The 16,025-nt window shown below is 43.6% G+C and overlaps 1 protein-coding gene across 3 annotated transcripts in view; it reads right to left on the reverse strand.

Annotated features, from left to right (window-relative positions):
• The window catches only part of Ankrd46 (ankyrin repeat domain 46), a 36,501-nt gene that overhangs the window by 6,168 nt on the left and 14,308 nt on the right, over positions 1-16,025 (reverse strand). For all 3 annotated transcript variants that reach the window (XM_045144400.1, XM_045144401.1, XM_004663044.2), the window contains 3 exons: positions 10,007-10,114; positions 5,767-6,104; positions 3,872-4,030 (listed from right to left, as the gene is read on the reverse strand). In XM_045144400.1, coding sequence (XP_045000335.1) covers positions 3,872-4,030; positions 5,767-6,077 — 470 coding nt within the window. In that variant the 5' untranslated portion in view covers positions 6,078-6,104; positions 10,007-10,114. The remainder of the gene's footprint in view (positions 1-3,871; positions 4,031-5,766; positions 6,105-10,006; positions 10,115-16,025) is intronic.

Below are 16,025 nucleotides of genomic sequence, written 5' to 3' on the forward strand. Positions count from 1 at the left end.
GCCTAAGGTCCTAGGTCCAACCCCCCAGAACCCATTTAAGCACTTGCATCTGCAGTTCGTTTGTAGTAGGTGAAGGCCCTGGCTCACCCATGCATATTCTTTCTTTCTTTCTGTCTCAAATAAATACAAGAATAAAATATTTAAAAGAACTAAAGAACAAAATATATCAAGTAAAAACATATTCTTGAACATTTTTCAGTTGTAATAGCATGTTATTTTATAGAAGGATAGAAATAACATTCAAGTTCTTTTGGAGCAACATAATCTTTAACAAAGAACTAACATTGTTGGGCTGGGAAGACTGCTCAGTGGTTAAAGGCACTTGCCTGCAAAACCAGACAACCCAGGTTCGATTTCCCAGTACCTAGGTAAAGCCTGATGCACAAAAGAGCACGTGTGTCTGGAGTTTATTGCAGTGGTAAAGAGGCCTTGGTGTACTTTCATTCTGTCAATAAGTAAATAAATGGAATTAACACTGTGAAAAGTGCTTATGGCAAGGGTCAAAGAGATGGCTGTCAGCAAAGCGCTTGCCACGTAAATGTGAGGCCCTAAGATTTGTATCCCCGCACTCATGCAACACCGTGCATGGAGGCAAGTGCCTAGAGTCCCAATGTTGGAGAGGCAGAGACAGGAAGATTCTTGGGGCTTGCTAGCCAAGTAATCTAACCAAATTGGTGAGCTCCAGGTTCAGTGAGAGATCCTGTCTCAAAAAATAAGGTGGGGGTTAGAGGGATGGTTTAGCTGTTAAGGCACTTGCCTGCAAAGCCAAAATACCCAGGTTCAATTCCCCAGGATCCATGTAAGCCAGATACACAAGGTGGTGCATGTGTCTGGAGTTCGTTTGCAGTAGCTGCAGGCCTTGGCACACTATTTTCTCTATCTCTGCCTCTCTCTCAAATAAATGAAACTGTTTTATTAAAAAATAAGGTGGAGTGTCTGGGAGAGATTCTCAACATCAGCCTTTGCTCTGCACATGCATATGCACACACGCACACAAAGTACTCACAGCATTCTGACTACCTGTGCAGAAGCCACAGGGGAGAGAAAATGAGCTTGCAAATGCATCACTGACTTCTTGTTTACTTATTTTTCAGCTTTTGGAGACAACATAGCAGAATTTAAATGCTTCAATTTCTTTAGGACAGTAAGTGCTTAAAAGTAATGAAACAAACAGAGCTAAGTTTGAATAGGGGCTTAGCAGTCTCCAGGAGTAGAGCAGTTGGTATAGGAAAGAGGAAGGCAATCATGGATACAAAGGAATCAGATGAAGGTGAGCTAGAAAAACATTTCATTTATATTTCTAAGTCTCATAGAAATGATGACCCCAATGAACTGAGTGGTCTGTGTGACCATAAGTCTAAGACCTGGTCAACCAGATACCAGGCTGACAGCTGATGGGGCCCTTGTCAGTATTCTGCTGAAAACCATGGGAAGAGACAATCTATGGTGAGCTCATCATGTTCTCACCTCACTGATAACCTGAAACTCCATGGCAGTCTAGCAAGCCATACGCTATGAAAATCTAGATTGGGCCTATTGACCTTACCTGTTGAGCCAGTGAAGCCAGGAGAACTGATGCTATGCACCTGTTCAGAGTGGTCTGAAATGCACCTTCACCACTTCTGGATGAAGACATGGATACTCAGGACCTTGCTATGTACCCTATCTCAGGAGAAGGAGCCCAAATGTCACCACTTCTAACTCATATGAAAGTCACTTTGGGAAGGGAGTTGAGACAGGGTCTTCCTCTGTAACCCAGGCTGGCCTGGAATCACTATGTACTTAAGGCTGACTTTGAACCTGTGTCAATCCTTCTGCCCCAGTCTCCTGAATGCTGGGGTTATAGGTGAGAGGCACCATAACTAGCAAGTCACTTTCACTAGCTATTTTTTTCTATGTTTAAATTCTTTATTAAAAAATATTTAGCCAGGCATGGCAGCACACACATTTAATCCTAACACTCAAGAGGCAGAGGTAGGAAGATTGCTATAAGTTTGAGGACAGCCTGAAAGTACACAGTGAGTTACTGTTAAGCCTGGGCTAGAGTGAGACCCTTCCTCAAAAAAAAAAAATTGTTTTTTCTTTTAGGGACGGAGAGATGGCTCAACAGTTAAAGGTGCTTGCTTGCAACCTTGATGGCCTGGGTTCAATTCCCCAGTACCCACATAGAGCCATATAGATAAAATGGCGCATGCATCTGGAGTTTGTTACAGTGGCAAGAGGCCCTGGTGTGCCAATGTTCTCTCTGTGTCTGCTTCTTTCTTTCTGTCTTAAAATAAATACAATACTAATTTTGAAAATGTATTTATTATGAATGAGAGAAAAAAAAGAGTATGGGCATTCCAAGGCCTCTTGCCACTACAAACAAACTCCATACATATGCAACACCTTGTTCTGGCTTTATGTGGGTACTGAGGAATCAATCAAGGATTGACAGACTTTGCAAGCAAGCCCAATTCTAGTTTTTCAAGGTAGGGTCTCCCTCTAGCCCAGGCTGATCTAGAATTTGCTATGTAATCTCAGGGTGGTAGTCTCACAGTGACCCTCCTACCTCTGCCTCCCAAGTGCTGGGATTAAAGTTGTGCGTCACCATGCTGGGCTGCAAGCAAGCACTTTTAATCACTAAGCCATGTCTCTAACCCAACGTTTAAAATTTTGTCTTATGGAGTAGAGAGATGGCTCAGCGGTTAAAGGTGCGTCCCTACACGCCTATTAGCATGACTCTGACTCCCCAGCGCCATGGAGAACTCGGTGCAGAGTTACGCATGCACCCATGCTCTCAGAGCACCCGTGTCGCTGGGAAGCAGAGCTAGGAGAATCCAGCAGCTCCAAGACCAGCTAGACGGACACACACGCAGCAGCAAAACTACAAGAGACCATATCCTAAAAGAAAGTGGGAAGGAGAAGATAAACACCCCAAGGCTGTCCTCTTACCTTCACAAGTGCCATGCATGTGTGCACTTGTACACACACACATACACACACATACATATACATGAAGCATAATATACTTCCACACACATCACACATATCCACATACACACACATCATACATATCCAAACACATAATAATCTTGTCCTATTTACCTCTCCTATTTATTTTCTAGCATTCCATTCTGATCTTTCTAGTACTGCCTAAATTCCCCAGTCATCTCTTCCTCCTTTTCAATGAAATCCCATTCTTTTTGTGAGCTGTACTTAAAAAGTCTCAGGCTGGAGAGATGACTCCGTAGTTAAAAATTCTTGCTTACAAGGTCTGCTGCCTGGGTCTGATTCCCTAGTGTCCACATAAAACCAGATGCAAGGTAGAACATGTGTCTGGAGTTCATTTGCAGCAGCAAGAGATCCCAGTGCACCTGAGCAAGTGTGTGCACGTGTGTGCGTGCACACACACACACACACAAATAAATAAAAACTTAAAAAAATTCTCAAGCTCTATTCCTCAGATTCAGCTTAACTTCCCCTTTCCCAATACAGCCACCACAGTAGGGGGCAAGCCAAACATTACGTGCATATGGTCACGGAGTACTTTCTGCTGGTTTGTGATTGTAATCTGAAGCCACAAGGATCTACGTAAAGTTCAAAGATAGCATCAAAATTGCACTTTAGTACAAAAGAATATAGAGTTCACTAAGTGACCACACGTACTTAGTGACCTGTGCCTTAAAAACTTGAACTTCAGGGAAGTGGGGAGATGGCTCAATGGTTAAAGGCACTTAACCTGCAAAGCCTGCAGGTGTTTGTTCAATTCTCCAGCCACCAACATTAGCCAGATGCACAAAGTGGTACATCTGGTATCCATACACACACATGGAGATGCAAACTCTTTTTTTTTTTTTTTTTTTTTTAACAAGAATTGTATCTCAGATACCTTTCACTTTCAGCGGTCTGCATGGTCTCCAGTTTTGAGTGGGTTCCTCTGTTAAATCCTTTGACCTCCTGTTCTTCCAAAGATTCCAGCAACCGGATGACATCTTTATTCACTCCTCTGCGCTTTGCAAGAACTAAAGGAGTGGCACCTTGATGATTGCTACAAAATCCACAAGAATAAAAAGCCATTACAGCAGTTACACTCACTGCTCAGCAAGGGAAGAATAGGGACAATTAACTTGAAATTAAAACCCAGGGCAGGGCCAAGGTCAAGCCAGCATTTAAATTAACCTGTTATTTTTTTTTTTCTTCCTTTGAGGGAAGAGGAAAAAGAGACTGTACAGACAAAAGAATGGACAAATGACAGTAAATAAAAGAAAAAGACCATCTCAGAAATGAACTGCAAAGTCTAGTTCTAGACGCACTCTTATTTGGCAAACTTTAGAAGTATGTATTTTTTTAATATACTTTATTTATTTGAGAGAAAGAAGCAGAGAAAAAGAGAGAGAGAGCGAATGGGTATGCTAGGGCCTCCAGCCACTGCAAATAAACTCCAGATATATGCGCCCCTTTGTGCACCTGGGTTACGTGGGCCTTGGAGAGTCAAACTGGGATCCTTTGGCTTTGCAGGCAAATGCCTTAACCACTAAGCCATCTCTCCAGCCAGAAGTATATTTTTAAATAGGTCTACAAATTTTGAAAAAACTGCCTTGGTTCACTCAGCTATCTGACACACATATGTAAAGAAATATCATATTGAATGCCATAGTTGGTTCCCACCCCATTCCATCCTATAGTAACAGAATAATTTCTGTTGTATTCAGATTCAGATTATTAAAGCCCCAATAAACCAGGGCAGTAAGTTACTACCGTTTCAGGGTAGCCTGATGTCATTCACACTCAAAAATCAGTTAGCGGGCTGGAAGGATTGTGCAGTGGTTAAGGCTCTTGCTTACAAAGTCTAGCAACCCAGGGTCAATTCCCCAGTACCCACATAAAGCCAGATGCATAAACTGGTGCATGCATCTGGAGTTCTTTTACTGTGGTGAGAGGTCCTGGCATGTCATTCCCTCCCTCCTCCTCTCTCTCTCTCTCTGCTTACAAATAATAATAATAATAATAATAATAATAATAATAATAATAATAATAATAAAAGAAATCAGGTATCAGCTCTGGCTCTGGTTAAAGGCGCTCACTTGCAAAACCTGTTGGCCTGGGTTTGATTCTCCAGTACCCAAGTAAACCCAGATGCACAAAGTGGTGCATGCATCTGAAAGTTGTCTACAGCAGCAAGAGGCCCTGGCATGCCCATTCTCTATCTCTAAAATAAGGAAATAAAAATATTTGTTTGAAACTGTTAACAAAACAGAAAAACAATTTTAAAAATTCCATGACTTCCTCAAACTATGCAGTGTGAACAGGACTTTGGGCCCAGGGTGATTAGAACTTGTGACAGAAGCCACATGAGCTTTGGAGTCATTGGAACTAGATTCAAATTCCAGCTCTGTCCTGCATAAGCTGTGTGACCTCTTGTCTCAACTCTTTCATGTGTAAAATGAAGGTGACAAGCTGGAGCAAGGGTTATTCATTATGAGGATGAAATGAGCAGAGACACACCAACTGTCCACTTTTCATATTACATTACACAACTAATTAGGAGAAAGTGCTCACTATTTTTACAGAAAAACAAAGTGGCACAATTGACATAGATTTAGAAACCAGCCTCTTGTTCTGCACTTACCTACTGACATTTTACTATCTCTTTACAGTGACTTTCTGAACTTGTCATTATAACTGATTAACAAGGAATCAAAATCAATAGGTGTGAAGATTAGACCACTGGCTTGAAGACACTTGGGAAGAAATGATTAGATTCAAAAGCTACGAAGAGCTTACCAAATGTCAATTTTGAGCCCATTGGAAACTAAAAATTGGATGGTGTCCACATGGCCACAGAGGTGAAGGGCCGTGTTTCCTTGATAATCTGTGGCCAGCAGATCAGCACCAAATTTATGCAACAGCTGACAGATGTCCACATTTCCTCGGGCTGCTGCAAGGTGAAGGCCTGTTCTGCCCCTGCTGTCACGTATATTTGGATCAAAGCCACTTTCCAAAAGCCTCTTGGAATAGTTAAAGTCACCATCGATGCAGGCTTGCAGCAATGGCACATTTGTCTGAGAGGAATCATTTACAAAAACGTAGGACATTGCTCCGGCGTGGTAGACGCGATACACCTGCAATGAAACACACGGCAACAGGAGTCCATGAAGCCACAGTAAATGCAGACAGTGAAAGCAGCCAGGAGAACAGTTTCTGATCCTTCTGGCCTCTTCACTGTAGTAAGACTACCTCACCAAGCAGAAGCTGTAACAAAATTATCAAGAATACTGCATTTCCCACGAAAAGATCTTCTTTTCTTTATGGATCAAAGCTACAATTAAATTACCATAAAGCTCTATTTCACTTTTTACCATGTAAAAGATTAAACGATAATTTCAAAGTTAAGATACAAGTTTATTACATTGTCAGGAGGCAAGATGACATGATCTTCAAACAACTATTGATATATATGTAAATGCTACTAAGGATAAGACATTCATATTTTATTATTATTATTTTTTTTTCTAAGTAGTGTCTCACTCTAACCCAGGCTGACCTGGAATTCACTCTAGTTCTAGGCTGGCCTCGAACTCACTGCAATCCTCTTACCTCTGCCTCCCAAGTGCTGGGATCAAAGGTGTGTACCACCACACCTGGCTCAGATATTTTAATACAATGTAATTTTTTCATATATTTAGTTCCTGTGTGTGTGAGATATTTTACATGGCAAAAAAAAAAATAATAATAACCTACATGGAAAAACCCAACAATCTAACTTAACTGGCATCCAATAAGAATCTACTAGCATGCAGTGTTACACCACAAATTTTAAATTTCATAGAAAAAAGTAACAAACTGATTTTAAATGTTGGAAATGTCGGGGAGGGGTGCAGGAAATGCAGCTCAGGTGGCGGAGTGCTTGGCACGGTGATACCCACCTGCCATCCCACCTGGAAAGGTGGAGACAGCGAGACCAGCAGCTCAGGGGCAGCCTGGGCTTCATGAAATCCTGTTTCAAAAAAAGGAGGCGGCGGGGGGGGGGGGGGGGTTAATGAAATCAATGCAGATTCTACTACTTTTTACAGAACTAACCCTATTCTGCTATGCTTTGAGGTCGTCTAATACATGATTTTGCCAAATTCTGTGTCTGAAGAATAAGAGATGAGGATAGGCCTTCCTGGGAACAGAGGCAGGATAAAAGCCACACCACCAACTGAGCCTCCCCACCCCCCATTCTATTCTATTGCTCCAGCTCCCCAGCTTCCCCTTGTGTCTCTCCTTCCTCCACTGACCACGCCCAGTCCCCAGGACACCTCAACACAGGGCATGTCCTTCCTGGACTGCTCTCACTCCTCCCCATGGCTATCTAAGAAAAAGAAAAGTCGCAACAGAAACTTACTGGAAAACTGAAGAGAAAGGCAGACACTGAGAAATTTGAAGAGATGGTGTTCTACCACCAGGTTGCAAAAGCTAACTACAGAGATGGATAGATGGCTTAATGGTTAAGGCACTCAACTGAGAAGCCTAAGGACCCACATAAGCCAGATGCACAAGGTGGTCATATGTCTGCAGCTGTTATCAGTGGCTAGAGGCCCCTAGCACACTCATTTTCTCTCCCTCTCTCTCTCAAAGTAAGTAAGTAAATAAATAATTTTTTTAAAAAAGCTAACTACAGACAGGCTCAGCTTGCACTGCTTTTTCAGGTGAAGTCTGTCTTTCTAGAAACCAATGGAATTGGTTCTAGAGCAATGTGTTCTTTCCCTCACCTCCAGAAGAGACAGGAGGCCAGAAAGCACATGGCTGCTGGGTCCAGGAGGCTTCTCAGCCTCTCCTTCGTTCAGTTTGGTTTTGCCATGAGCTGCAGTCCCAATGCCCTGAACTGTCCTAAACCAGAGTTCTGTTGCTGCCCTGGTTTCTCCGGAAAACCAAGGACAGGTGTTGACCTATGCTAAGGCCCTGCTCTGAGTCAGGCACACTGAGTTTTCTCTAATTTTCCTAGCGGCTCCAAGGTAGGGACAATTATCCTTGAATTCAGTAGGAGTCCCTGTAGGATTTTTTAAGTCAAGGAAATGGCATGGTCTTATGAGTCATTCAGAAAGATGACCTAGACAGCAATGTGGGTGTAGTAGGGAAGACTGGAGGCAGGCCATCAGTCAGTCAGTAGGTCAATAGGTAAGATTTGATAAAAGCTTGACCTAAAGCAGTGAGTGAGGGAAGAGGTTATCTTAAGAGTTAGAACACAGCACAACACAGCCATGACTTGGTAGATAGGGAGGGTGGGCAGGAGCTATGAAGGACACTCTCAACAAAGAGGAAAGGTGATCATGATTAAGAACTACAGAGAGGCAGACACCTTTAACCCCAGCACTCAGGAGGCACAGGTAGGAGGATCGCCATGAGTTCAAGACCACCCTGAGACTACATTGTGAATTCCAGGTCAGCCTGGGCTACAGTGAGATTCTACATCAAAACAAATAAACAAACAACAAAAAAAGAATCACAGAGGCTGGAGGGATGACTTAGTTGTTAAGGCGTTTGCTTGCAAAGCCCAAGGACCCATGTTCAATTCCCCAGAACCCACGTAAGCCAGATGGCATAAGGTGACACATGCACAAGGTCACACATGCACACAAGATGACACATGTGTCTGGAGTCCAATTACAGTGGCTAGAGGTCCTGGCGTGCCAATTCTCTCTCACACACATGCATGTTCACTCTCACACTCTCATTTAAAAAGAAAAATGACAAGGCCATTCTGTTGGGCTTACCTAAAAAAAAAAAAAAAAAAAAAAAAAAAAAAAAAATTAGAGGTTACAGCTGGGCATGGTGGCACACAACTTTAATCCCAACATTCAGGAAACAGACATTGGAGGATCACCATGAGTTTGAGGCTACCCTGAGACTACATAGATAATTCCAAGTCAGCCTGGGCTAGCCTGAGACCCTACCTCAAGAAAAAAAAAGAAGGATTACAGAGGTCAAGGTAAAATAAACTAATAATTATAAAAACACAAAATAATATCAGGACTGTTTGTTTGAGGAGAGTCTCACTCACTGTGGATGTAGCTCAGGCTGGCCTCAAACTCGTGATCTCCCTGCCACAGCCTCCTAAGAGTTAATATTACAAGCATGAGCCACCATGCCTGGCTCAAAATAAGTTTTTAAAAAATTAACTTTCGGGCTGGAGAGATGGCTTGGCAGTTAAGCACTTGCTTGTGAAGCCTGAAGATCCCCATTCAAGGCTCTATTCTCCAAGACCCACGTTAGCCAGATGCACAAGGGGGCGCACGCATCTGGAGTTCGTTTGCAGTGGCTGGAGGCCCTGGTGCACCCATTCTCTCTGTCTGCCTCTTTCTCTCTCTGTCTATTCCCTCTCAAATAAATAAATGAACAAAAAATATTTTTAAAAAAATTAACTTTCTGTGAAAATGTCACTCAATAAAATTGTTAATTTTTCTTTGAGAAGAATCTCCAAATTTTCCTCTACAGTATGCAGTGGATTGGACCACACACACACAAAAAAAAGTTATCAGAAACTTTTTCAGAGACAGAATACCACATACTAAGTGCTTTCCAAGAGGCAATATGTTTTGGCTAAACTCTGTTTAAAAAATGATACTAAAAAACAAACTTTAAATTTTTTTTTTCCAGGATAGGGTCTCACTCTAGCTCAGGCTGACCTGAAATTCACTATGTAGTCTCAGGGTAGCCTTGAACTCATGGCGATCCTCCTACCTCTGCCTCCCGAGTGCTGGGATTAAAGGTGTGTGCCACCATGCCCAGATGGTGTTTTGATTCAAACAGAATTCTTGTGTTTGACAGAATGAGATTATTTCTGAAAACATTCAGGTTGAGTAAGAACCCACGTGTTTCTTGTCTGCTCTGAGGAACTGCTAACCTCACTTGCACATCTAATGAACTCCCTGGCAGACAAGACTTTTCCTTTGGGTCGAGAACTGCACCTGCTCTAGTGCAAGCCCACAGCCCGCTGGAGATGGTGCATGCTAGACAGGAGTCCACAGCAGAAAGCACTCACCGTAAGCTGCAAGATTAGATCTCTCTCTCCTTCAGCGGTCACTGGAGTACTTTATTGGAATTCTTGTCAAGATCCGACAAAAATATTCAGCAATGTGCCAGAAAGGACCTACGATGAAAAGAAACATTAGTTACAACCAAGGTGTAAGAGAACACAGTGTGCTGTCACAGACAGACAGTCCGCTGGGGCCGGCGGACACTCTCCAGAACACCTGGGGGAGGCAGCAACCTGAGAATGAAAGGAAAACTGGAAAGGCTTGATTAGGAGCCGTGCCCACCGACAAGAAAGCATGGGTAGGTGGGGGGAAAGAATCAAACCATGAGCCATTAATAAGAAAAAGCCACTCATCACTGGAATCCTGAATTTTCACAATGTCACTTGAGGATAATCCCAAGATTCATTCACAAAAGCATTTGTTTACTTATTACTTATTTTTGCAGAGCTGGAGCCTGAACCCAGGCCCTCACGTATGTTAGGAAAGTGTTCTCCCACTGGGCTGCAACCCCAGACTCCCCCGACAGCATTCTTAGAAATGAAATACTATTCTTAAAAGGAAACAGAAACAGCCAAAACATCCCCTGAAACCGAGCTGCATGTACTTACTAGCAATGGTTCTCACCTGGCCCGGATGCTAACACGTCAATCTCTGAGATTCTCCTTCCGCTTCTTTCACAGCCAAAGACAATCTGGCTCAACTCTCGTGATTCAACATCCTAACAATATTTGAGGTCTTAAAAATTTACCCACTTTTAGTATTTATAGTAACATGAATTCTCAAATTATAAAACTGTACTTTGTGTCATATAATTTTCTCTTTTTGGTGAATGTTTGTGTGATGTGTGGTGTACGCATGTATGTGTGCAGATGCATGTGCCCCATTCAGGCATGTGTGGAGGTCAGAGAAGCAGGCGGGCAGCCTTCTCTTACTATCCATCCGCATATTTCCTTGAGACAGGGGCTCTCCTCCACCTGGAGCTACCGATGCTCAGCAAGCCCGAGTGTTCTCCAGTCTCCCCACCCCCTCCAAGACTGGGGTTACAGGTTTGCATGGCCACACTCAGCTTTTACGTGGGTTCTAGGGAGTCACAGTGTGGTTTCTGGCCCCAGAGCCCCCCATGCTTACTGACTGAGTCATCTCACCAGCCCAAGTCTTCCAAAATTAATAGAAAGTGTATTTTGATGCAGTATCTTTTTTTTTTTTTTTAACAGAGAGAGAAAGAGGCAGATAGATAGAGAGCATGGGTGCACCAGGGCCTCCAGCAACTGCAAACGAACTCCAGATGCGTGCGCCCCCTTGTGCATCTGGCTAACGTGGGTCCTGGGGAATCAAGCTTCGAACTGGGGTCCTTAGTCTACACAGGCAAGTGCTTACCCGCTAAGCCATCTCTCCAGCCCACTGATGCAGTATCTTGATAGAAACAACTCATCTGACTATCTCAAGACTTTGTTGGGAGTGTTTTCTTTCCTTCTTCCTTCTTTTCTCTTGTTTTTTCCCTTGAGGCAGGGTCTCACTCATTTTTGTCCAGGCTGACCTGGCGCTCACTCTGTAGTCCCAGGCTGGCCCTGAATTGATGTAGGTCCTCCTACCTCACCCTCTTGAGTACTGAGATTAAAGGATGAGGTGCCCACCCCTCCCACTTCCATTAGGGCCCTGTTGGTGTGCCCTTATGTGCATGAGGGAAACTTTCCTCTCTGGAAGGACCATGGAAGCAGATTGATAGGCAGGCACTAGGAACCACAAAAAGTACTAGTAGTTCATTAAGCAAGCATTTACTATATGCCTGAAATGTGCCATTCCCATTGGTACCATATAAAATCCAAATTCCAAATGCAGGGTGATGCTGAAATGTGTTAATCTTTTACTGATCATTCATGCTGTTATCAAATATTTTCAAATAAATTCACATTAGGAAATTATTAATGGCATTAAAATTTTTTAACAAACTTCTTGATATTTCAATTTTTGTTTATTTGAGAGAGAGAACAGGCACACTAGGGCCTCCAGCCACTGCAAACGAACTCCAGATATATGTACCACCTTGTGCATCTGGCTTACGTGGGTCCTGAGGAATAGAACCTGGGTTCTTTGGCTTCACAGGCAAGTGCCTTAATGGCTAAGCCATCTCTTCAGCCCTATTAATGGCACTGTATGAAGCTTCATTTGCAGTATGTGCATCGGATCATCACATAAGAGCTGGAAGTGTGCTAAGGTTACCCCTGGGGGATAATGGCTGACAGAAAGGATGTGAGGATTATTCCCACGACAGTATCAAAACATACGAAGGGGCTGGAGAGATGGCTTAGCGGTTAAGCGCTCGCCTGTGAAACCTAAGAACCCCGGTTCGAGGCTCGGTTCCCCAGGTCCCACGTTAGCCAGATGCACAAGGGGGCGCACGCGTCTGGAGTTCGTTTGCAGAGGCTGGAAGCCCTGGAGCGCCCGTTCTCTCTCTCTCCCTCTATCTGTCTTTCTCTCTGTGTCTGTCGCTCTCAAATAAATAAATAAATTAATTAATTAATAAATTAATAAATTAATTAATTAAAAACATACGAAGGCCTAACACACAAGACATCTGCTATTGCTGCCTAGTTTCCTGTGATCACATACTATCAATTCAGAGAAGCTTCCTGTTACTGAACCATTTGATTTTCTTGAACAAATGTTCTGAGTTCATGAAAAGTCTAGCACTTTTCCCTCTTTCACCTTGACCACTAACACAGAGTCTTCACAATTAACGCCTCTCTCTAACAGAAATTTGGCTTTAACTTTCAATGCTAAAAATGGGCAAGGGACATCGGGCATGGTGGCACGCACCTTTAATCCCAGCACTTGGGAGGCAGAGGTAGGAGGATCGCTTGAGTTCAACGCCACCCTGAGATGACATAGTGAATTCCAGGTCAGCCTGGGCTAGAGCGAGACTCTACCTCAAAAAAAAAAAAAAAAAAAAGAAAAAAAGAAAAGAAAAAAGGGCAAGGGAAGTTATTCATTGGTCAACAGGTTCACATTAAGGAAAAGTGCATGTTCTGCTTTTCCAAATGACCCTAACGATCCCTTAAAGAAAGCCCAGCGCTTCTGTCCTTGTGCTACGCTGATGCCTGACAGCAAAGCACACGACCATCATCCGTGCTTAATACTGTATAGACACATCACACTGAATTATCAGAGAGCAACCAAAATTTCCCATATGAGACCTTATCTGTAGAAATTAATAGCTTCCCTATTAATAGCTCCCTCAAAGAGTAAAAAATTAGGATACATATTAATTATTGTCCATGGAGTAAAAAGGATTAAGGATCTTTCTAATTACACTTACCTGAAGATAACTTTAGATTATAACACACAGAGGTCCTTTACCTCTTGCTCAGTTTCCCCAATGCTAACATCTTGCAAATCTATAGTACAGCAGTTTGACCAGGATACCTACACTGACAGAGTGAGCTCACACAGCCTTTCCACTGCCACAAGGATCTCCTATTTCTCTTGTAGAGCTGACCTACTTCATTCTCACCTTCATGTCTTCCTAATCCCTAAAAACTACAACTGCCTGCCATGTCTACACTCTTGTCATTTTATAAGTGGAACCATTCAGAGCCAAACATGGAACCTTCAGGTCAGATTTTTTCTCTTGGCATAATTCTCTAGGGATTTATCCAGATTATTGTGTTTATCAGTAGCCTGTCCTTTTTTTAAGGTAGGGTCTCACCTCACTTGATCTCAAGCTGACCTGGAATTCACTATGCAGTCTCAGGGTGGCCTCAAACTCATGGTGATCCTCCTACCTCTGCCTCTCAAGAACTGGGATTAAAGGCATGCACTACCATGACCAGCTTTTTTTTGGGGGGGGTGTCAGTACTGTTTTATGTTATGGATGTACCATCCTTTTTTGAACAGTTCACCTCTTACAGGATATTTGGTTGCAACTAGTCTTTAGCTTACATTAAAGCTCTTGGAAACATTGTGTACAGATTTTTGTGTGAATCTCTCTTACGTTCTCTGGGATACATGATTAGGAATATGACTGCTGGGTTATAGGAAAGCCTAAAACTATTGGATTATGAAGACGCTATCTTCCCAATGCAAAAAGGAACATAGGGTCACATTTAGAGTCACTTTTTCTGAGCATTGGGCTAGTTATAAAAGTCCTTTTAGGACCAAGTATTTGGAAGGGCATAGCATAGGTGGATGCCCTGGAATTTACCAAAGGGAGTATTTAATAAGAACCGCGTAAGAGGCAGAGGTAGAGACACTTATGAGTGTGAATACTCAGCTGGCAGCTTTTGAATTTCACAAAGTGAGCGTGGACACGAAAGCTAAGTATGATAAAGGCTGCCTCAGAGATGGGGAAAGTAGGTGAGAGAGATGTGGGCCATCTGCTTCTCCTGTGAGGAGATAACACAGAGCGGCACGCCACCCGGCACCTGTGTGGAGCTGGAATGCCTGCATGGGAAGCCCACCTCTGCTCCTCCGTGAGTGACTTCAGCCTGGGCTGAACACCACTCAGCAGCACAGGTGAAAGCTTGCACAGCCAACAGCAGCTTCTAGCAATGGGTGACACCTAGTGGGGAGCAAAGACCGCCAGGAAAGAACAGAACTGGCTCCTGGTGGAGGAAACCCAACCCAGCCTGGTGCGTGAGCAGTCTGTGGTACAAGCAGCCATGCCGTGTTTCCTAAGGGACAGAGTCCATGGAGAGTAAATCCATGGACAAGAGACATGTTGGGATTGTTAACAAAGAATGCTGGAGTGAGGTTGTAGGGAGCTGGCAAAACATCACATTCAAAACCTTGTCCTGCCTGGAGTCATTCATCCTCTGAGATGAGGCAGACACCTAACTCTACAAGTCCTTCCAGTACCAATCAGCTTGTATTTGAACCCAAAGAGGAAACCAATACAGAAGACTGGATAGATTGTGAGTCACTGGCTTGATGGAAAGCTCTAATTTTTCTTTTTCTCTTTTCTTTTTTTTCCGGTTTCACTCTAGCCCAGGCTGGCCTTGAACTCACAGCAATCCTCCTACCTTTGCCTCCTGAGTGCTGGAATTAAAGACATGTGCCTCCATGCCCAGCTTTTTTGCATTTTTGGGGTTTTTTTTTTTTTTTTTTTGAGGTAGGGTCTCACTCTGGTCCAGGCTGACCTGGAATTAACTCTGTAGTCTCAGGGTGGCCTTGAACTCATGGCGATCCTCCTACCTCTGCCTCCCAAGTGCTGGGATTAAAGGCGTGCGCCACCACGCCCGGCTGCATTTTTTTTTTTTGAGGTAGGGTCTCACTCTGGTCCAGGCTGACCTGGAATTAACTCTGTAGTCTCAGGGTGGCCTTGAACTCATGGCGATCCTCCTACCTCTGCCTCCCAAGTGCTGGGATTAAAGGCGTGCGCCACCACGCCCGGCTGCATTTTTTTTTTTTGAGGTAGGGTCTCACTCTAGCCCAGGCTAACCTGGAATTCACTAGTCTCAGGGGGCTGACCTTGAACTCACAGCTATCCTCCTATCTCAGCCTCCCAAGTGCTGGGATTAAAGGTGTGTACCACCAGACCTGGCTGTTTTCTTATTTTATACCTCAAACTCTGGACCCATAGTCTAAGGTCAATCTACCAAACTTTTAAGATCATATTCCTGATGGTTAGGATCTGTGGTGGTTTGATTCAGGTGAACCCATAAACCTACATGTTCTGAATGTTAGGTCCCCAGCTGGTGCCAATTTGGGAATTGGTGCGTCTTAGAGGCAGTGTATTGTTGGGGGTGGGCTTATGGGTGTTATAGCCAGCTTCCATTTGCCAGTGTTTGGCACACTCTCCTGTTGCTGTTGGCCAAGAGGTGATGTCCACCCTGTGCTCAAGCCATCGTTTTTCCCTCCACGGAGCTTCCTCTCGAGTCTGTAAGCCAAAATAAACCTTCTTTTTCTGCCACAAGCTGCTCTCGGTCGGATGTTTTCTGCCAGCAACAAGAAGCTGACTGCAAAAGGATCTAATGTAGAGTTGTTCCAGGTACATGCACCACTTTGTACATCTGCCTTTAAATGGCT

Source organism: Jaculus jaculus, chromosome 2 (genome assembly GCF_020740685.1).
Source record: "Jaculus jaculus isolate mJacJac1 chromosome 2, mJacJac1.mat.Y.cur, whole genome shotgun sequence".
NCBI classification, from domain to species: domain Eukaryota; kingdom Metazoa; phylum Chordata; class Mammalia; order Rodentia; family Dipodidae; genus Jaculus; species Jaculus jaculus.